The sequence below is a fragment of the Nylanderia fulva genome, unplaced genomic scaffold, assembly GCF_048542155.1.
Source record: "Nylanderia fulva isolate GAGA-0341 unplaced genomic scaffold, ASM4854215v1 Scaffold599, whole genome shotgun sequence".
In the NCBI taxonomy this organism is placed as follows: domain Eukaryota; kingdom Metazoa; phylum Arthropoda; class Insecta; order Hymenoptera; family Formicidae; genus Nylanderia; species Nylanderia fulva.
The window spans coordinates 1-22,365 of NW_028190697.1; the positions used below are offsets into that span (position 1 = coordinate 1).

Genomic DNA, 22,365 nt, shown 5'->3' on the forward strand with positions numbered 1-22,365 from the left:
GGGGACGTTTCTTAAAAAATTTTTTTTCATTTTCGACTTTGCTTTATATATCTCTGCTTACAAATCACGTAGAGCAAAAAAAAGACCTTTTATTTATAATTCGAACTAATTTCGTTAATCAGATAAACTCGTTGCTTCACCATTTTGGGGGATTCGAAATATTTAAAGATCAATGCCGGGGACCCTTTAAAGAACACGGTTCCCCGCTACCCCTTAACTGGTCGCGAGACACTACCGTTCTCTTATGGAGGATATCTAATTTCGACGGTCCAGCATTTGTTATGAAAAAAACCACAAAAAAAATTCTTGAAAAAAAGTTTATCTCAAAGGTAATTCTTGTGTTTGTAAATCTTTTTTTTATTTTTTGTCTCATTAAGCCGTGCACAATATTATCACTTCTGCGAAGAACGTATATTAAAAAATGTAAAATCCAAAAATTTAAAAAAATTTGGGGGTATGTTGCTTTTTTTTTGGGCATAAAATATTCGCTTTCTTTTTTTTTATTGCTCAATATTTTGGCAAACTCTACCTTATATATATAGTAATTATATTAACATTTACTATAATTATAGAATGTAAACGTTAATTAATATCTTTTTAAAAATTTTTTTTTTTCGGCTGTAAATTAAAAGAAAAAATTTTTTCACCGACATTCGTCAATTGATTTTTTATTTAATTAATATCAAAAAACGTTTCGACCCGGTTTTTTTGCCATAAATTTTGGCCCTTTCCCCCAAACTTAACAGAAACCTTGAGAAACCATAAATTATATAAAATTTTTTGAAATTAATTAAAAAATATTAATTCCACAAACGGTCGAAATATATTCATTTTTAAATAATTTTTTTTTAGTTTAATTATCAAAAACAACATAAAAGAACTTTTTTTTTTTTAAAAATTGTATTTCTTAAAAAATTTTAAATTTTGGTTTTTTTAAAAAAAAAATTATATATATATATGATATATATTTGAAAGAAAAAACATTTTTGTTTTTTTTCTAGGGGTCTTTTTATAAAAAAACATTGAAATCACAATAAATTTTTAAAAAAACAAAAAAACATCCAAAAGTATATATAAAAATTTTCACTTTTTTTAAAATATTTTTCAAAAAATTGTTCTCAAAAATTTTAAAAAAAAAAATTTTAATCTATACTACAAACTTAGCCATTAATGTTTTTAATTGCTATAAATACACTTATAAAATTATGCAAAACATTTGGAAAAAAATTTAAAAAGTATAAAAAAAAAATTTTAAAATTGACTATTATATATTTTCATTTTCAATTTTAAAAATAAAAAGAAAGTGCCTATTATCTCATTTTTGAATTGACTTTTTAAAAAATTTTTTAATTTTAAAAAAAATGATTTGGGGCAATCACATTTTTATACATCAGAGTTTGCTGTTTTTTATCTAAAATAAATTAAATAGAAGACCTGTGTGTATCTTTCTCATATGAAAAAAAATATTATTTTTTACATTGCACAGCTAATAAATACAAAAAAATACTACCTTTACTATATTATTTATTTAAAATAATTTTCAGATAATTTTGATTTAGAATCATAGCACATTGGAATACTTAAAGTAAACAATAAAGCGATAAAAATATGAATATATATATTGTTGTATCTTTTTCATAACTTATATTTCTTGTATAACTGTGTGTACAGAAGCAGTCTTAAATATTATTATCAAAACAATTAAATAAATAAATCGTCATATAATTATATCTTTTATCTAGATATACTTAATACAAAATCATCTTTATCCTATCTAAGATAAATTTACATACTCTTATCTCATCTTTTTCCAGCTAATTTATAAATTAATCTTGACACAACACTAAGTATCATTATCAAAAATTTATTACAATATTTTATGGTCGTATTTTAGATGGCCCTATGCTAAGAAAAGATATGAAAGTCTTACGGAAAAAGAAAAAGAAGAAAACCTAAACTTTGTTATAATAGGCATAAATTCTGCGACACAATTGCAAAATTATTTGTCTCAAATTTTTTTTTATGATTATTATTACAATAATAGATCAAATCAAAATTACTTCGATAACTCATTTACTAATGTATTGGAATTAACAAATAATGTAAAAGAATTCAGTGGTAATATCGATAAATATGTACATTCTTTGCCTGCAAATCGATGTTTTTTTTATCCTCGACATAAGCCTATAGATGTGCTGAAATATATGTTTTATATTGAAGAGATTAAATGCTTCTTAACACAATTTCCACAGTAGGATTTTCATATATATTATAATGCTACTATTATTACAATTTAATGTATTTATTCTTTAGTTAATACTTCAATATACATTTTTTAGGGATCGCAAATCAATCGAAAGTTTTTGCAATATAGAAATGTCTCACTATGCGAAGCTATCTTCCATACGAAATGAGTTGGACAGATACATAAAGAAAGCTGAAGAAAAACAGCTTTTGGAAGAAGTTTGTACTTTCATAGCACAACAAATTCAACCTCGAAAAGATGTATGTTACACGAATGTAAGTGCATCATTGGATACAATCGCACAAGAGTTACTGAATCGTCTCAGAGAGAAGCATCCGAACCATTCGATATTCTCCACGTCTGAAGAAACTTTTTACGATTGGAAAAACAACAATATCGAAGATAATCACTGAAATGAAACAGAAAGTACGCAGATTATGGATACACTTCAGGAATATATATTTAGCACTTTAAACTTTCGAGTATGTAGCTCCATACCCGAAGATATCAAATGTTTGTGTATAGATTATGTAAGTTATTATACATTATAATATATATAATTATGAGCCATATATGTATACGTTATATGTTGTTTTTAATATTGTCTCGCTTTGATTAATTTATTCTGTATTATACCTGCCACAGGTTTTACAAAGTAAAGTTGGTTCAGATATCATTTATATACAATACTTCATAGCATGGCTAGAAGACTAGGTCTACGTTGCGATGCAGTGATACTTAAATTTCAACGACGCTGTATATTATGGAAACCAAAGTTGTAAGTATAGATATATTAGATTCGACATTATCATCATTTCTCGATAATCTTTCTTTTTTATTATACGCATATGGTACATATATAATTTTTTATTATAAAAATTTTCATATGATTAAGGTAATATTTTATTTGTTTACAGCGTCACGAATAATTTAGAAAATGCAAGATGTTTTTACATAAAACACGGATATTTCCCGAATTGTCTTCATGATTTTCTACCAACTTACAAGTGTTATAAAACAGATCGCGTCACCGCAATAAAAACTGCACAGGTTGAAACTTATTTATTACATCTATTAATTTTAAGTTATTAATATGCTTGTAAATTGAAAAGCAATTAATAAATTACATTATATGTGTATAGAAAGAAAAGAAATGTACATCTTTCATTTTTTAATTTATAATTAAATCCATGTTTACATTTAATCTTTATTCATGTTTAATTAACTTTTTTAGATGAAGCACATAATAGAAATTTTAGTTAGAAAGTTTATAATAGAACATAAAATAAACAATTTGGACTTAGTCGAAGTGAATTGTATAATGTAAAAACATACGCGCACTAACATAATCACATATTAGTATATAACATGCACCATTGTAAAAATAAAGAGCTTTGTAAGATATTTTCAGATAACAATTATATATAATTTACAATTTTCTATAATTTTACGTGTTTTAGGTGTTTATTGAGGCATTTATTCACAAAAAATCAATCAAAATAAAAATTTTACAGTTTCTGTCTTATTTTAATTAGTAGAACATATAAATGAAAACGTGAAATATGCTGTAGAAATTATCATAATATATAATCCTACAGATCAATCTACAGATTCGGACCAACATAATAAATTTAAATTAATAATAGAATGTTATTGACATATACATATATACATACATGTTCGACAATTGAGAATCAACGATGAATAAAATATAGCTATTATCTTTCTGCGATATTTATTGTATTAATTAATATAAATAATAATAGGAGAGCTGACTGACAAATATTCTTATTAATAAATAATAAAGTAAGAAAATTTTGTGACAGCAACAATTTGAATTGGTGCTAAAGAATTAATAAATAAAAAAAAATAAATAAAAATAAAAAAATTAACTAATTTGATAACTTTTTTTAACACTTTCAATATATGCGAAATATGACGTAATAAATTTGCCATCTATTAATATCTATTATTTTGAAACTTATATAATCGATAGTGTGTTGCATTTGTATAAGTATAAATAGGTATGTTAATAAAAGACAATGATTTTTATATTTTCAAATATACACAATTCTTTTGTATTGAAGAAGACGATAAAAACTTATAATTGATATTAGATTTTGTATGATATTAGCATAATTTCAGATGTTGCTAATTCATCTCAATTTTATAATCTCAATTTTAATTCCTCAGTTTCCGATTCAGCGACTTTTGGACCGATATATTTTGCTTTTCTACATCTTTGTAGGGAAATCAAAAGAAAACATAGGAATTAAAATCTCGAATTGAGATTTATTCACAAACATCTGCGTTGAGTTCGCATAGTCTGTTCATTTTGAGTTTGTATTTAATCCATGAAGTTTTATATTCTTATAAAGTTTAAATTATTAAAATATATACACCCTATATATACGCGCAAATAAAACTAAATAAAATTGTAGAATATTCTTATATAAACTATGTGCATACATCAATTATTAAATATTTGTACTGTAAGTCGAGAATTTTATTTTAGCTGAGAATTTTATATGTAAAGATTAAAAAAATGAAAAATGTAAATCTCTCTCTTACCCCTTCTCTCTTATCGAGATAATTTGACATAACACAGCACTGGAGTTTATAATTGTAAAATATAAATACATAAATATTATTGGTAGAATTTAATAAAATTCATGATAATTTGAAATAATATTATTTTAATTAAGCTTAAATAATACATAATATAAATACATAAAGATTAATAAAATTTAATATAACTAATAAATTTGTAAAAATATATTATTTAAATAAATCTTAAATAGAGAACAATAAATAAATAATAATAATAAAATAAATAATAAATGAATTATTTACCACGTTCTATCTTTCAAGCGCATAAGAAAAAATAATAAATTTGCTAGTTCTTAATTACATTTTCTGCGCATGCTGTGGCAAGTTCTTATACCTATATCTTAGTGAAAACAAGCAAAAAGGCTTTAAAATTTGGGGTCACATTTCATAATAAAGAACAGACCGTCTGTAGTGTGGAAACGTCTCTCGTATAAATCAAACACACATCTGAGCTCTTTGTAATCGGCAAACTCATTTCGTGTACTGCGAAAAGCAAGGAATTAATTACGCGTATAGTTTATAGCAATTACTTTAATTTACATTCCTATTTTGTGTTTTGTTTCTCATAATGTCTGATTATAAGATAACGTGCTTACCAGAGGAGATAATAACCATCATTCTCGGCTGTAATGTTATCACTATGGAGGATATCATCAACTTTCGATGCGTGTGCCAGCAATTTCGTTATGCAGCAACCAAATATAACAAGTTCTTGGAAAAAAAGTTATTTCAGAGGTAATTCTTGTGATTTGTAAATCTTTTTGTTATTTTGTCTCATTAACGCCTGTCGCACAATGTATATCACTTCTGCGAAAAACGTATATTATAAATATATAATAAATACAAAATATTAGAAAAATTAGGTATGTTGCATATTAAATTATTCGCTTTCATTTTTTCTATTGCTCAATAATTTTAACATACTCTACCGTTATATATATATACATATATAATATACATATACATATATATATATATGGAATATAAACGTTAAATATAATATACTGATAAAAAAGGATTTTTAATTTTCGGCTGTCACAAATTAAAAGACCAAATATTTTTCGACCGACATTTTTCAATTGATGTTTATTTAATTAATCACACAACGTTTCGACCACGGTGTTTCGACCATAACTTTGGTCCTTCGCACACTTAACAGTAACACTTGAGAAAGCCATAAATTATATGAAACGTTGTGTAATTAATTAAATAAATATTAATTAGCCTACATGTATATCGGTCGAAATATATTCAGTTATTAAATAATTTTTTTTTAGATTTAATTATCAAAAATACAACATAAAAGTAACTTTGTTTATTTATTATAATGTGTATTCTTCAATATATTTAATTGCATTTTTAAATATAAAAATTATATATATATATGATATATATTCGTGATAGAAACAAACAGATTTGATATTTTTCTATCGGTTCTTTTTTATAAATAACATTGAAATCACAATAAAATCTTTATAAAACTAAAAAACATGCCAAGTGATATATATAAGCACAGTCGACATTGTTTGTAAATATGCTTTCGAAAAAATTGTTCTACAAAATATTAAAAAAAAACTTAATCTATACATACATACACATAAGCACATTAATGTTTATTAATTGCATATAGAATACACTTATAGAATTATGCAATATACATATTGGAATCAAAATTTGAAAAGTATAAATTAAATTACAAATTAAAATTGACTATTATATATTTTCTTTTTCTAATTAAAATATAAAAAGAAGTGTCATATATATACTCATGCTTTGAATTGTACACTTTAAAAAATTTATTAATTTGAAAAATGACTTGTGCAATCACATTTTTTACTATCATCAAAGTTTGCTGTGTGTTATCTAAATAAAATTAAATGGAAGAACTGTGGCGTCATCTTATCTGCATATAGATAATAAAAATATGTATTATCTTTATATCTGCATCTTACAAATAAATAAAAAAAAATACTACCTTTACTATATTATTTATCTAAAATAATATTCAGATAATTTTGGTTTAGAATCATAGCACATAAAAATACTTAAAGCAGACAGTAAAGCGATAAAAATTTATAAATAAAAATATGTATACATATATTGTTGTATCTTTTTCTTAATTTATATTCCTTGTATAACTGTGTTTACACATAAATAGTTTTAAATATTATTATCTAAACAATTATCTAAATAAATCGTCATAATTATATCTTTTATCTAGATATACTTAAAGCAAAATCATCTTTATTTTATCTAAGATAAATTTACATACTTTTATCTCATCTTTATCCAGCTAATTTTAAATTAATCTTGACACAACACTAAGTATCATTATCAAAAATTTATTTCAATATTTTATGGTCGTATTTTAGATGGCCCTATGCGAAGAAAAGATATGAAAGACTTACGGAGAAAGAAAAGAAAGAAAACCCAAACTTTGTTACAATAGGCATAAATTCTGCGACACAATTGCGAAATTATTTGTCTCAAATTCTTTTTTATGATTATTATTACAATAAGGGATCAAATCAGAATAACTTCGACAACTCATTTGCTAATGTATTGGAATTAAAAAATAATGTAAAAAAATTCAGTGGTAATATCGATAAATATGTAAATCGAATTGTCTTTACATGTACACATGAGCCTATAGATGCGCTGAAATATATGTTTTATATTGAAGAGATTAAATGCTTGTTAACACAATTTCCACAGTAGGACTTTCATATATATTATAATGCAACTATTATTACAATTTAATGTATTTAATCATTAGTTAATGCTTCAATATACATTTTTTAGGGATCGCAAATCAATCGAAAGTTATTGCAATATAGAAATGTCTCACTATGCGAAGCTATCCTCGATAGGAAATGAGTTGGACAGATATAGAAAGAAACCTAAAAGAAAACAGCTTTTGGAAAAAACATGTACTTTCGTGTCAAAATATATTCAAGTTCGAGAAGATGTATGTTACACAAATGTTTGTGCATCATTGGATACAACTGCAGTAGAAGTACGGAATCGTCTCAGAGAGAAGCATCCGAACCATTCGATATTCTCCACGTCTGATGAAAATTTTTTTTATTGGAAAACCAACAATATCAAAGATAATCATTGGAATGAAACAGAAAGTACGCAGATTATGGATACACTCCAGGAATATATATTTCGCACCTTCTACATTCGAGCACGTATCCCCCCATTTTCACCCGAAGATATCAAATATTTGTGTATAGATTATGTAAGTTATTATTGATTATAATACATGTAATTATGGGCCATATATGTATACGTTATATGTTGTTTTTAATATTCTCTCGCTTTGATTAATTTGTCGTGTATTATACCTGGCACAGGTTTTACAAAGTAAAGTTGGTGAAGATATCATTGTAAATACAATATTTCATAGCGTGGCTAGAAGACTTGGTCTACGTTGCGATGTACTATATATTGAAGATGGATTCTGTATATTTTGGAAATCAAAATTGTAAGTACAGATATATATTAGATTCGACATTATCATTATTTCTCGATAATCTTTCTTTTTTTATTATACGCTTCCAATATAATTTTTTATTATATAAATTTTTATAATGATTAAAGTAATAATTTAATTGTTTACAGAGTCACGAATAATTTTGAAAATGCAGGATGTTTTTACACACAAAAGTATTTCCCCGGGTATCGTGTTATTGATAATCTATCAGAATACATGTCTGTAAGACCATTCGCAATAACAATTACAAAGGTTAAAAATTACTTATTTATTACTTCTAATAATTTTAAGTTATTAATATATTTCTAAATTTACAAAGAATCAATATATTACACTAAATATGTATAGGAAGAAGAGAAATGTGCAATCTCTCATTTTTTAATTTATAATTAGATTTTTGTTTACATGTCGTCTTTATATTCATGTTTAATTAATTTTTTCAGATGTTGGAGTCCATAACACATATCGTTAGACAATTTATAATGCGACATATAATAAATGCTTTGCAATTAATCGAAGTTAAATGCATTATCCAAAAACCTTCGATATGATTAAAATGTATTGCAATCATATTATGATGATAGGTATTATGAGTGCAAGTTATATACATATAATGCAAAATGTGAGTAATTATATTAATTTAAGCATATTCATGTATACTCATAATGACATTTTTTGCAAACAGTTTCAAGATATCATAATATGTCTGTGTTTTGAGTAGCATATGAGCCTGCATCTGTGTCTATTTTTGTCATCATGTTTTAAAAAATATGAGTACAATATGAGTAAAGTACATACGCGCACTAACAATCGCATATTAGTATATAATATATACAATTGTAAACATATTGAACACTGTGAGATTTTTTTAGATAACAATTCTTTTAGATAACAATATGTATAATCTACAATTTTTTATAATTTAACGTGGTTAAGTGTTTATTGAGACATTTATTCACAAAAAAATCTATTAAAGTACAAATTTTACAGTTTGTGTCTTAGATTTCGTTTTAAATAGTAAAACAAATAAATAAAAACGTAAAATATGCCATAGTTGCATGGACCAACATAACAGACAGATGTTATATTGACACATACATGTATATACACGTATATGTTCGACTTTTGTTGATAAATACCATGCCCTATTTTTGTATGCAATGTCAATTGAATATCAACGACGAATAAAATGTATTTATCGTTCTCTGCTATATTTATTGTATTTATTAATATAAACAATTAAATAAGAAAAATTGTGATTGCAAGAATTTGAATTAGTGCAGTAAAATTTATATGTATATTTAAAAATTTATAAAAATTAATTAATTTATGAACTTCTTTTTATTACTTTAAGTATATGAAAAATATGACATAATTAAAATTTACCATCTATTAATATCTAATATTTTGAAACTTTTATAAACGATAGTGCATTTGTATAAGTAAAAACAGGTATATTAATAAAAGACAATGATTATTATATTTTGAAATATATATAATACTTTTGTGTTGAAGGAGACAATAAAAACGTATTAATGATATTAGATTTTGTATGACATATTGTATGATACTTGCAGATTTTAAAAATTCGTGCAAGATTCAAGCAAGACTATAAAATTTGACTAATTCCAAAAAGTTATATCTTCCTTTTATGTAGAAAATTTCTTCAATGGATGAGGCATTATTTTAAGAAATATAACGAACAACGTTAACTATATATTAAAATATATTTAAATGTGGTAATTGTACAAAGACTTATACCAAAATTTTTTATATTATCTGAAAAAATAAAAATACATAATTGAGAAACACATGCTTTGTAATGAGACAGCAAATGTACTCCGCATTTGGGCACAGAACACATTTAATGTCATTAAAATGTAACACTTTAATTTCCGTTTCTTTGAAACTTCTGTTAGGACACTCATCTTGTATTTTATTTTTCAAAAATAAATTTATTAATTTTACAAATATGTTTCTTCAGTGATCGAGCGATTTAAACAATATACAATCCTCTACATCACATTATATAATAGTTTACACCCCGTATATACGCGCGAGTAAATTACATAAAATTGTTGAAATTCTTAAAATTTACACATTATTTATTAAAAAGAATGAAAAATAAACAGAAAGGGAGAGGGAAAGAAAGATTGAAATATATTTCATAGTATAAATAATGTCGTAACGATACTAATAATTCGTACAAAGATTCGTATTTATAAATTGGATTAAGTTTAAATAAATTTAATTAAATTGAAATTAAAAATCTGAACATTAATTTAAATGTCTGTGCTGCATTTTTTTAATTTATAAATTCATTCTTTGATTTTATTATGTGGCGCATTTATCATGATGTGAAATATTTTAACTAATTTCGTTCGACAATCGTCAACAATCTAAGGAAGAACATAAATTTAATGGAATAAAAATCATAACAAAGTTTAACATAACTATTAACGAAGAATGTTTTCATCGTATCATTTATGCAGAGAATCTCTTCGATGGATGTGGCATTATTTTAGAAGGTATAACAAACAATGTGGAGCATGCGATATCTGTGATAAAAATTTCATCCTATTATCTATCGATACATCTGTGATATATCATATAAGAATAAAGCATAAAGAAATTTATACATAATGTTTCAAGTGTGGGGCCTTTTTATTCTATATCAGAAAATATATTAAAATCAGGTAATTGTACAAAGACTTACACTAAAATATTTTATGTATCTGAAAATATAAAAAAACATAATTGAAACACACATACTTAGAACAGCAAATATACTCCACACTTGGATATAAAACACATTTAAGGTCATTCTGAAACGCAAGATTTGCGACAAATTTAATAAGATAAATAATTCTTTTAAATTAATGATATTTATTTCAACTTCATAATATCTCTGCATATCTCCAAATGCTACCAAAGGAGTAAGTGAAAAACCGATAAATATAAATATTACTATTTAGTTTTTCTTTAGTGATTAATATAAACTTTTGAAAAATAAATGAACAAATATACTTAATGAATAAGAAAGTTAGTCTCGTAATAAACAAGGAATGCGAGCCGAACGCGAAGGTTTGTGTTTTAGATAATAAAAATTAATTTTTCTCCTATGTCTTATAATTGTGCACGAGGCACGAAATTTGTTTAACATAGTGCTAACAATAATATTATTTAAAAATAAATATCAACTTGGTTCTTAATTTTAGAATATCTATTTTAACTCCTAAGTTCCCGATTCTGCAACTTCTAGACCGATATATTTTGCTTTTTCTACATCTTTTTAGGGAGATCAGAGAAAAACATAAGAACTAAAATCTCGAATTGAGATTTATTCACAAACATCCGCGTTGAGTTCGCATAGTCTGTTCATTTTGAATTTGCATTTAATCCATGGAGTTTTTAAATTGTTATAGTTTAAATTTCTAGAATATAAACACCCCGTATATACGCGCGAATAAAACTAAATAAAATTGTAGAATATTCTTATATAAACTATGTGCATACATCAATTATTAAATATTTGTACTGTAAGTCGAGATATTTATATGTAAAGATTTAAAAAATGAAAAATGTAAATCTCTCTCTTACCCCTTCTCTCTTATCGAGATAATTTGACAATGCACAGCACTGGAGTTTATAATTGTAGAATATAAATACATAAATATTATTGGTAGAATTTAATAAAATTCATGATAATTTGAAATAATATTATTTTAATTAAGCTTAAATAATACATAATATAAATACATGAAGATTAATAAAATTTAATATAACTAATAAATTTGTAAAAATATATTATTTAAATAAATCTTAAATAGAGAACAATAAATAAATAAATAATAATAATAAAATAAATAATAAATGAATTATTTACCACGTTTTATCTTTCAAGCGCATAAGAAAAAATGGTAAATTTGCTAGTTCTAAATTACATTTTCTGCGCATGCTGTGGCAAGTTCTTATACCTATATCTTAGTGAAAACAAGCAAAAAGGCTTTAAAATTTGGGGTCACATTTCATAATAAAGAACAGACCGTCTGTATCGTGGAAAACGTCTCTCGTATACATCAAACACACATCTGTGCTCTTTGTAATCGGCAAACTCATTTCGTGTACTGCGAAAAGCAAGGAATTAATTACGCGAATAGTTTATTGCAATCACTTTAATTTATAATCCTTTCTTGCGTTTTGTTTCTCATAATGTCTGATTGTAAGATAACGAGCTTACCAGAGGAGATAATAACCATCATTCTCGGCTGTAATGTTATCACTATGGAGGATATCATCAACTTTCGATGCGTGTGCCAGCAATTTCGTTATGCAGCAACCAAATATAACAAGTTCTTGGAAAAAAAGTTATCTCAAAGGTAATTCTTGTGGTTTGTAAATCTTTTTGTTATTTTGTCTCATTAACGCCTGTCGCACAATGATTATCACTTCTGCGAAGAACGTATATTATAAATATGTAATAAATACAAAATATTAGAAAAATTAGGTATGTTGCATTTATGTTGCATATTAAATTATTCGCTTTCATTTTTTCTATTGCTCAATAATTTTAACATACTCTACCGTTATATATATACATACATAATATACATATACATATATATATATATATATATATATATATGGAATATAAACTTTAAATATAATATACTGATAAAAAAGGATTCTTAATTTTCGGCTGTCATAAATTAAAAGACCAAATATTTTTCAATTGATGTTTATTTAATTAATCACACAACGTTTCGACCACGGTGTTTGGACGATATAATTTTGGTCTTACGCACACTTAACAGTAACACTTGAGAAAGCCATAAATTATATGAAACGTTGTGTAATTAATTAATAAAATATTAATTAGCCTACATGTATATCGGTCGAAATATATTCAGTCATTAAATAATTTTTTTTTAGATTTAATTAGTAAAAATACAACATAATAGCAACTTGGTTTATTATAATGTGTATTGTTCAATATATTTAACTACATTTTTAAATATAAAAATTATATTAATAATATATATTCGTGATAAAAGCAAACACATTTGATATTGTTCTATCGGTTCTTTTTTATAAATAGCATTAAAATTACAATAAAATTTTTATAAAATTGAAAACATGCCAAGTGACATATATAAGCACAGTCGACATTGTTTGTAAATATGCTTTCGAAAAAATTGTTTTACAAAATATTAAAAAAAAACTTAATCTATACACAGAACTGTGGCGTCATCTTATCTGCAAATAGATAATAAAAATATGTATTGTCTTTATATCTGCATCTTACAAATAGATAAAAAAAAGTACTACCTTTACTATATTATTTATTGAAAATAATTTTTAGATATTTTTGATTTAAAGTCATAGCACATTGGAATACTTAAAGTAAACAATAAAGAGATAAAAATATAAATATATATATTGTTGTATCTTTTTTATAACTTATATTTCTTGTATAACTGTGTTTACATAACAAGTCTTAAATATTATTATCTAACCTTACCATACTATTATCTAAACAATTATCTAAATAAATCGTCATATAATTGTATCTTTTATCTAGATATATTTGAAACAAAATCATCTTCACTCAATCTAAGATGAATTTACATACTTTATCTCATCTTTATCCAGCTAATTTTAAATTAATCTTGACACAACACTAAGTATCATCATCAAAAATTTATTACAATATTTTATGGTCGTATTTTAGATGGCCCTATGCGAAGAAAAGATATGAAAGTCTTACGGAGAAAGAAAAGAAAGAAAACCTAAACTTTGTTATAATAGGCATTAATTCTGCAATACAATTGCGAAATTATTTGTCTCAAATTCTTTCTTATGATTATTATTACAATAATAGATCCAATCAAAATTACTTCGAGTACTCAATTGATACTGTATTAGAATTCAATAATAATGTAAAGAAATTCAGTGGTAATATCGATAAATATGTACATTCTTTGCCTGAAAGTCGATTATTTCCTGATCGTCCACATAAGCCTATAAATGTGCTGAAATATATGTTTTATATTGAGGAGATTAAATACTTGTTAACACAATTTCCACAGTAGGATTTTCATATATATTATAATGCTACTATTATTACAATTTAATGTATTTAATCATTAGTTAATACTTCAATATACATTTTTTAGGAATCGCAAATCAATCGAAAGTTATTGCAATATAGAAATGTCTCACTATGAAAAGCTATCTTCGATACGAAATGAGTTGGACAGATATAAAAAGAAACTTGAGAGGGAACAGCTTTTGGAAGAAATTTGTACTTTCGAATCAAAATATATTCAAGTTCGAGAAGATGTATGTTACACGAATGTAAGTGCATCATTGGATACAATCGCACAAGAAGTACGGAATCGTCTCAGAGAGAAGCATCCGAACCATTCGATATTCTCCACGTCTGAAGAAACTTTTTCTTATTGGAAAACCAACAATATCAAAGATAATCATTGGGACAAAACAGAAAGTACGCAGATTATGGATACACTTCAAGAATATATATTTGGCACTTTAAATTTTCGAGTATGTAGGTCCGTACCCGAAGATATCAAATGTTTGTGTATAGATTATGTAAGTTGTTATAGATTATAATATATATAATTATGGGCCATATATGTATACGTTATATGTTGTTTTTAATATTCTCTCGCTTTGATCAATTTGTTCTGTATTATACCTGGCACAGGTTTTACAAAGAAAATATGGTCAAGATATCATTGTATATACAATATTTCATAGCGTGGCTAGAAAACTTGGTCTAAGTTGCGATGTACTATATATTGAAGATAAATTCTGTATATTTTGGAAACCAGAATTGTAAGTATAGATATATATTACAATTGACATTATCATTATTTCTCGATAATCTTTCTTTTTTTTATTATACGCATACATATATAATTTTTTATTATAAAAATTTTCATATGATTAAGGTAATATTTTATTTGTTTACAGCGTCACGAATAATTTAGAAAATGCAAGATGTTTTTACATAAAAGACGAGAAATTCCCGAATTGTCTTCATGATTGTCTACAAGAATACGAGTCTTATAACACATATAATGACGTCAACAAAATAGAAACTGAACAGGTTGAAACTTATTTTTTACTTCTATTAATTTTAAGTTATTAATATGCTTGTAAATTGACAAGCAATTAATAAATTACATTATATGTGTACAGAAAGAAGAGAAATGTACATCTCTCATTTTTTAATTTATAATTAAATCCTTGTTTACATTGAATCTTTATTCATGTTTAATTAACTTTTTTAGATGTCGTACATGATAAAAAATTTAGTTGATAAGTTTATAAAAAAACATAAAATATTCAAATTGGGATTAATCCAAGCGATTTGTAATGTGTAAGAAACATCCGCGCGCTAACATAATCGCATATTAGTATATATACCATTGTAAAAATAAAGAGCATTGTGAGATATTTTCAGATAACAATTATGTATAATTTACAATTTTCTATAATTTTACGTGTTTTAAGTGTTTATTGAAACATTTATTCACAAAAAATCAATCAAAGTAAAAATTTTACAGTTTCTGTCTTATTTTAAATAGTATAACACATAAATGAAAACGTGAAATATGCTGTGAAAATTATCATAATATCTAATCCACCTACAGATCAATCTACAGATTCGGACCAACATAATAGATAATAGGATGTTATTGACACATACATATATACATACATGTTCGACAATTGAGAATCAACGATGAATAAAATATATCTATTATCTTTCTGCGATATTTATTGTATTAGATAATATAAATAATAAAATAAGAAAATTTTGTGACTGCAACAATTTGAATTGGTGCAGAAAAATTAATAAATCTTATAATAAAAAAATTAATTAGTTTAATAACTTTTTTTAACACTTTCAATATATGCAAAATATGACGTAATAAATTTGCCATCTATTAATATCTATTATTTTGAAACTTATATAATCGATAGTGTGTTGCATTTGTATAAGTATAAATAGGTATGTTAATAAAAGACAATGATTTTTATATTTTCAAATATACATAATTCTTTTGTATTGAAGAAGACGATAAAAACTTATAATTGATATTAGATTTTGTATGATATTAGCATAATTTCAGATGTTGCAAATTCATCTCAATTTTAGAATCTCAATTTTAATTCCTCAGTTTCCGATTCAGCGACTTTTGGACCGATATATTTTGCTTTTCTACATCTTTGTAGGGAGATCAAAAGAAAACATAGGAATTAAAATCTCGAATTGAGATTTATTCACAAACATCTGCGTTGAGTTCGCATAGTCTGTTCATTTTGAGTTTGTATTTAATCCATGAAGTTTTATATTCTTATAAAGTTTAAATTATTAAAATATATACACCCTATATATACGCGCAAATAAAACTACATAAAATTGTAGAATATTCTTATATAAACTATTTGTACATGCATCATTTATTAAATATTCGTATTGTAATTCGGAAATTTTATTTTAGCTGGGAATTTTATCTGTTAAGATTTGAAAAATGCAAAATGTAAATCTCTCTCTTTCCCTTTCTCTCCTATCGAGAACATTTCATAATGCACAGCACTGGAGTTGTAAATTGTAAAATATAAATACATAAAAGTTGGTAAAATTTAAAAAAATAAATGATAACTTGAAATAAAATTATTTTAATTAAGCTTAAATAATAAATAATACAAATACATGAAAATTAATAAGATTTGAAATAACTGATAAATTTGGAAAAATATATTATTTTAATTAAGCTTAAATATAGAACAATACATAAATAAATAGTAATAATAAAATAAATAATAAATAAATTATTTACCACGTTCTATCTTTCAAGAGCACAGGAAAAAGTGGTATTTTTTGCTAGTTCTAAATTACATTTTCTGCGCATGGCTTGACAAATCCTTATACCTATATCTTAGTGAAAACAAGCAATAATGCTTTAAAATTTGGGGTCACATTTCATAATAAAGAACAGACCGTCTGTATCGTGGAAAACGTCTCTCGTATACATCAAACACACATCTGTGCTCTTTGTAATCGGCAAACTCATTTCGTGTACTGCGAAAAGCAAAGAATTAATTACGCGAATAGTTTATTGCAATCACTTTAATTTACATTCCTTTTTTGTGTTTTGTTTCTCATAATATATAGACTACTTGTACATGCATCATTTATTAAATATTCGTATTGTAAGTCGGAAATTTTATTTTAGCTGAGAATTTTATCTGTAAAGATTTGAAAAATGCAAAATGTAAATCTTTCTCTTTTCCTTTCTCTCTTATCGAGAACATTTCATAATGCACAGCACTGGAGTTGTAAATTGTAAAATTTAAATACATAAAAGTTGGTAAAATTTAATAAAATAATTGATAACTTGAAATAAAATTATTTTAATTAAGCTTAAATAATAAATAATACAAATACATGGAAATTAGTAAGATTTCAAATAACTGATAAATTTGAAAAAATATATTATTTTAATTAAACTTAAATAAAGAACAATAAATAAATAAATAGTAATAATGAAAATAATTAATAAAAATAAATAAATTATTTACCACGTTCTATCTTTCAAGTGCATAGAAAAAAGTGGTAATTTTTGCTAGTTCTTAATTACATTTTCTGCGCATGCCTTGACAAATCGTTATACCTGTATCTAGGTGAAAACAACAATAAGGCTTTAAAATTTGAGGTCAAAATTAATAATAAAGAATAGAACGTCAGCAGTGTGAAAACATCTCTCATGTAGATCAAACACACATATTTATGCTCTTTGTAATCGGCACATTTCGTGTATTGCGAAAAGCAAGGATAATTCATTACGCGAATAGTATTTTGCAATCACTTTAATTTATATTCCTTCCTTGTGTTTTGTTTCTTATAATGTCTGACTGTAAAATAACGCGCTTACCAGAGGAGATAATAGCCATCATTCTCAGCTATAATGTTATCACTATTGAAGATATCATCAACTTTCGATGCGTGTGCAAGCAATTTCGTTATGCAGCAGCTACATATAACAAGTTCTTGGAAAAAAAGTTATTTCAGAGGTAATTCTTGTGATTTGTAAATTTTTTTATTTTATCTCAATATCCTCTGTCACATAATGTATATCACTTCAGCAAAAAATGTCTTTTATAAATATAAAATAAATAAAACCTATTAAGAATATAGTGTTAAAAAAAACAAAAACTTCAACAATATACATAAAAACAGATAGAAAACAATAGATTAAAAAGATACAAAACGGACACAACAGCGTATTAGATACGTAATTTTCAAAATAATTTCTTCAATTATTCAATTTATTCTTTCTACTGATTCAATTAGTAAAATGATTTAATTATTGTTTATAGTAATTAAAAGTAATCCAATTTTTTAGATTTTTTAGTTCACGTTAGCACATTGTCTTAAGAATTTTATTACATTATTATTTAAAAAAATATAATATATATAATATGTACAATAATATATAATATAATTTTATATAACATATATAGTACAATTTAAAAAAATAATATATTAGAAAAATTAGATATGTTGTATTTATCTTGCATATTAAATTACTTTACTTTTATATTAAATCGCTTAAATTTAAATCTTTTATTTTATTATCGTATTTTATTTTACTTAATAATTTTTTCATTGCTCAATAATGAATTTGGCAATTTCCACCGTTATATATATACATATATGTATAAACATATATATATACATATATATATATATGTTTATTTGGAATGTAAACATTAAATAATATACTGATAAGAATTCTTAATTTTCGGCTGTCAAAAATCAAAAGACCAAATATTTTTCGACTAATACTGACTAATTGATGTTCATTTATTAATCACAAAACGTTTCGGCCACAGTGTTTAGACCATATAATTTTGATCCTTCGCATACTTGACAGTACACCTGAGAAGGATAACAATTCTATGAAATGTTGTGGGATTAATTAAATAAATATTAATTGACCTGTATTGGTCAAAAAATATTTAGCCATTAAATATATTTTTTAAGATTTAAATATTAAAAATACAATTTAAAAGTAACATTGCTTATTTATTTTAATGTGTATTTCTCAATATATTAGATTGTACTTTAAAAATAAAGATTATAAATATATGATATATATTCGTGCTTAAAACAAACAAAATTGATATTTTTCTATCGGTTCTTTTTTATAAATAGCATTGAAATCACAATAAAATCTTCATAAAAGTAAAAACGTACCAAGTGACATATATAAGCACAGTCGGCATTCTATGTAAATATGCTTCCGAAAAAATTGTTCTACAAAATATTTTATAAAAACTTACATTTGATGTTTATTTAATTAATCACACAATGTTTCGACCACGGTGTTTCGACCATTTAATTTTGATCTTTCGCACACTTAACAGTAACACTTGAGAATGAGAAGGCTAAAAATTATATGAAACGTTGTGTGATTAATTAAATAAATATTAATTAGTTTATAGATATAACGGTCGAAAAATATTCAGTCATTAAATAATTTTTTTTAGATTTAATTATTAAAAATACAACATAAAAGTAACTTTGCTTATTTATTTTAATGTGTATTCTTCAATATATTTAATTGCATTTTTAAATATAAAAATTATATAAATGATATATATTCGTGATAGAAGCAAACACATTTGATATTTTTCTATCGGTTCTTTTTTATAAATAGCATTTGATAGGTGTTTGATACACACTGCAATTATATTAGACGTATCGAACATTAGATCTCGATATAACTATTATCGATTGTACTATCGATATGGATGTAACGTCCATTTTTGTTCTTTCTTCCCTTGTGTCTTTTCTATTATTACGCATAGCCGTAAGCATTCATTAAAGTACAACATATATGTATTAAGTCATTGCGTTATTCTATTCATATACACCTATCCTTTGAGTTATATAGATAAAGGTAAAAGGTGTATTTTCTGCTAACAAGGTTATGGGCCCAGGACGGGTAAATAAGTAAATAATCACATTAGTCGAGAGAAAAGTAAAAATAACCTAACTCTTAGTGGAAGGTTCTCGATCGAGGCAAATAAAACACACATTCAGAATGTCCTCGTTATCACAGATTGTTGATCGCATTGACAAATTAAATGGTGCAAATTATCGGTCATGGAAATTTAACATGAAGATGACCCTGGTACAAAGAGAGTTGTGGCAGCATGTAACCGGCGAAGCCGCCTTGCCGGACGGCCACACGCAAGAAGATGGAGAACGTTTCCGGAATAAAGAAAATAAAGCTTTGGCGACAATTGCTCTCGGTGTCGAACCTGAACATCAAATACATATCCTGGAGGACTGTAACAAGGCATCTGATGCATGGGAGGCATTACAAAGAATTTTTGAACCGAAATCTCGTGCAAGGATTCTACAACTAAAGAAGCAGATGTTGTCTATAAAACTGGAATCGACCGAGACGATGAATTCATATTTGGCAAGACTGAAGACATGTAGTGACAGTCTCAAAGAGGTAGGATATGAATTTAGAGATGATGATTTAGCATACGCTATGTTATCAGGTCTTCCGGATACATATGATGGAATAGTAATGGCGCTTGCAAATTTGGATGACGAAAAATTTAAATCGACCGAAATCAAAGAAATACTTATGAACGAATATGAACGTCGAGCACTGAAGGAAGGAGGACAGCCTGAGGAACCATCAAAAGAGGCATACCATCAAACAACTAGCAAGGAAACTAGTAAAGAAGAAAAAAGAAGGTGCTTTAGATGTAATAAATAAAATAGGGCATTTAGCAAATAGTTGTAATGCAAAATTGTTTAATGCGAAAGGAACTAAAAAGCGTTACGGATCAAATACACATAAAAATAGTAATGTGTTATTATTAGAGTTAAATAATACTCAGCTAGATGATGCATGGTTGATAGATAGTGGAGCAACCCACCACGTATGTAAACATAGAGAATGGTTCGATAAATATAAAACAATAGCTAACGAAATAATTTATTCAGCAGACAGTAAAAATAGTGATACTCTGAAAGCTGTAGGTGTAGGTAATATAAAAATACGAACCTTTGTTGGTAATAAAAAATTCGATTTAACGCTACTAAATGTATATCACGTTCCAAATGTAAGACGTAACTTATTGTCAGTTTCTCAAATAGAAAAAAGATACAAAAGACTATTGATAGATAACGGAAAACTTAAGATTCAAGATAAAGAAAATAATATGATAGTGGGGGAAGCTCTATGCGAAAATGGTTTATATATATATTGTCAAAGCAAAAGTCATGAATGATATAAATAATGTGACTAAAAGCGAAGCGCATATTACGTATACTAATAAGTTAACAGATTCTGTTAAGTGGCATCAAAGATTTTGTCATGTGAACATGAAAACTATTCATGAGCTATCAAAAGGAAATTTGGTTAGAGGTCTAGACAACGTAAATATAAATATAAACGATGCGCATTGTAGTAGTTGTAGCATTGCAAAATCAACAAAAGCACCTTGTAAAGAAGTAAGTCATAGACAAACAAAGAATGTATTAGAGCTCATTCATTCAGATTTATGTGGCCCTATGCCAATAAAATCAATTGGTGGAGCAAAATATTTTTTAACATTCACTGATGATTATTCCAGAAAAGCGACAGTATATTGCTTACAAACTAAGGATGAAGTAGTTGAATATATTCGTAAATATGTAGCTAGGGTAGAAAGAGAAACGGATAGAAAAATAAAAAGATTTAGAAGTGATAATGGATTAATATTGTAATAAGATTCTTGAACAAATGTTTGATGAAATGGGTATAAAACATGAACGAACAAATGTATATACACCACAAATGAATGGTGTTGCTGAACGATTCAATAGAACGTTATTAGATTTAGTACGAGCGATGCTTATAAATGCTGCATTACCTGAAAGATTTTGGGCCGAGGCCGTGGTAACCGC

The 22,365-nt window shown here is 25.5% G+C and overlaps 3 protein-coding genes across 11 annotated transcripts in view; all 3 read left to right on the forward strand.

Moving 5' to 3' along the window:
* The first annotated feature begins 1,798 nt into the window (after positions 1-1,798).
* LOC146720868 (uncharacterized) lies at positions 1,799-2,923 on the forward strand. Its single transcript, XM_085487697.1, has 3 exons — positions 1,799-2,251; positions 2,340-2,775; positions 2,891-2,923. Exons 1-2 carry the CDS (start codon positions 2,205-2,207, stop codon positions 2,656-2,658), a joined length of 366 nt encoding a protein of 121 aa, XP_085343823.1. The 5' UTR covers positions 1,799-2,204; the 3' UTR covers positions 2,659-2,775; positions 2,891-2,923.
* A 2,297-nt stretch (positions 2,924-5,220) lies between these two features.
* On the forward strand, positions 5,221-10,325 carry LOC114928894 (uncharacterized). 5 transcript variants are annotated; one of them, XR_014925888.1, is made up of 7 exons: positions 5,221-5,590; positions 7,228-7,569; positions 7,658-8,099; positions 8,215-8,345; positions 8,483-8,606; positions 8,798-8,976; positions 9,932-10,325. XR_014925888.1 is itself a non-coding variant. In XM_085487695.1 (7 exons), exons 1-6 carry the CDS (start codon positions 5,424-5,426, stop codon positions 8,903-8,905), a joined length of 1,314 nt encoding a protein of 437 aa, XP_085343821.1. In that variant the 5' UTR covers positions 5,221-5,423; the 3' UTR covers positions 8,906-8,938; positions 9,040-9,565. The 5 variants fall into 5 exon arrangements, 3 of the variants coding, with proteins under 3 accessions (XP_085343821.1, XP_085343820.1, XP_085343822.1); XR_014925889.1 differs by lacking the exon at positions 9,932-10,325 and adding an exon at positions 9,040-9,565; XM_085487695.1 differs by lacking the exon at positions 9,932-10,325 and adding an exon at positions 9,040-9,565 and having other exon boundaries at positions 8,798-8,938.
* A 1,979-nt stretch (positions 10,326-12,304) lies between these two features.
* LOC114939334 (uncharacterized) overlaps positions 12,305-22,365 on the forward strand; it is a 31,793-nt gene continuing 21,732 nt past the window's right edge. For 2 of the 5 annotated variants that reach the window (XM_029313595.2, XM_085487688.1), the window contains exon 1: positions 18,151-18,461. In XM_029313595.2, coding sequence (XP_029169428.2) covers positions 18,295-18,461 — 167 coding nt within the window. In that variant the 5' untranslated portion in view covers positions 18,151-18,294. Of the gene's footprint in view, positions 12,734-14,085; positions 14,443-14,530; positions 14,967-18,150; positions 18,462-22,365 lie in introns of those variants that run through there. The other 3 variants (XM_085487687.1, XM_085487689.1, XM_085487690.1) reach the window with 3 other exon arrangements.

Coding starts and splice junctions, on each gene's coding strand:
- LOC146720868 (XM_085487697.1), top strand. CDS start 2,205: ATGTTTTATATTGAAGAGATTAAATGCTTCTTAACACAATTTCCACA. Junction 2,252..2,339: donor TTCTTAACACAATTTCCACA/GTAGGATTTTCA, acceptor TACATTTTTTAG/GGATCGCAAATCAATCGAAA.
- LOC114928894 (XM_085487694.1), top strand. CDS start 5,424: ATGTCTGATTATAAGATAACGTGCTTACCAGAGGAGATAATAACCATC. Junction 5,591..7,227: donor GAAAAAAAGTTATTTCAGAG/GTAATTCTTGTG, acceptor GTCGTATTTTAG/ATGGCCCTATGCGAAGAAAA. Junction 8,607..8,797: donor TCGCAATAACAATTACAAAG/GTTAAAAATTAC, acceptor TAATTTTTTCAG/ATGTTGGAGTCCATAACACA.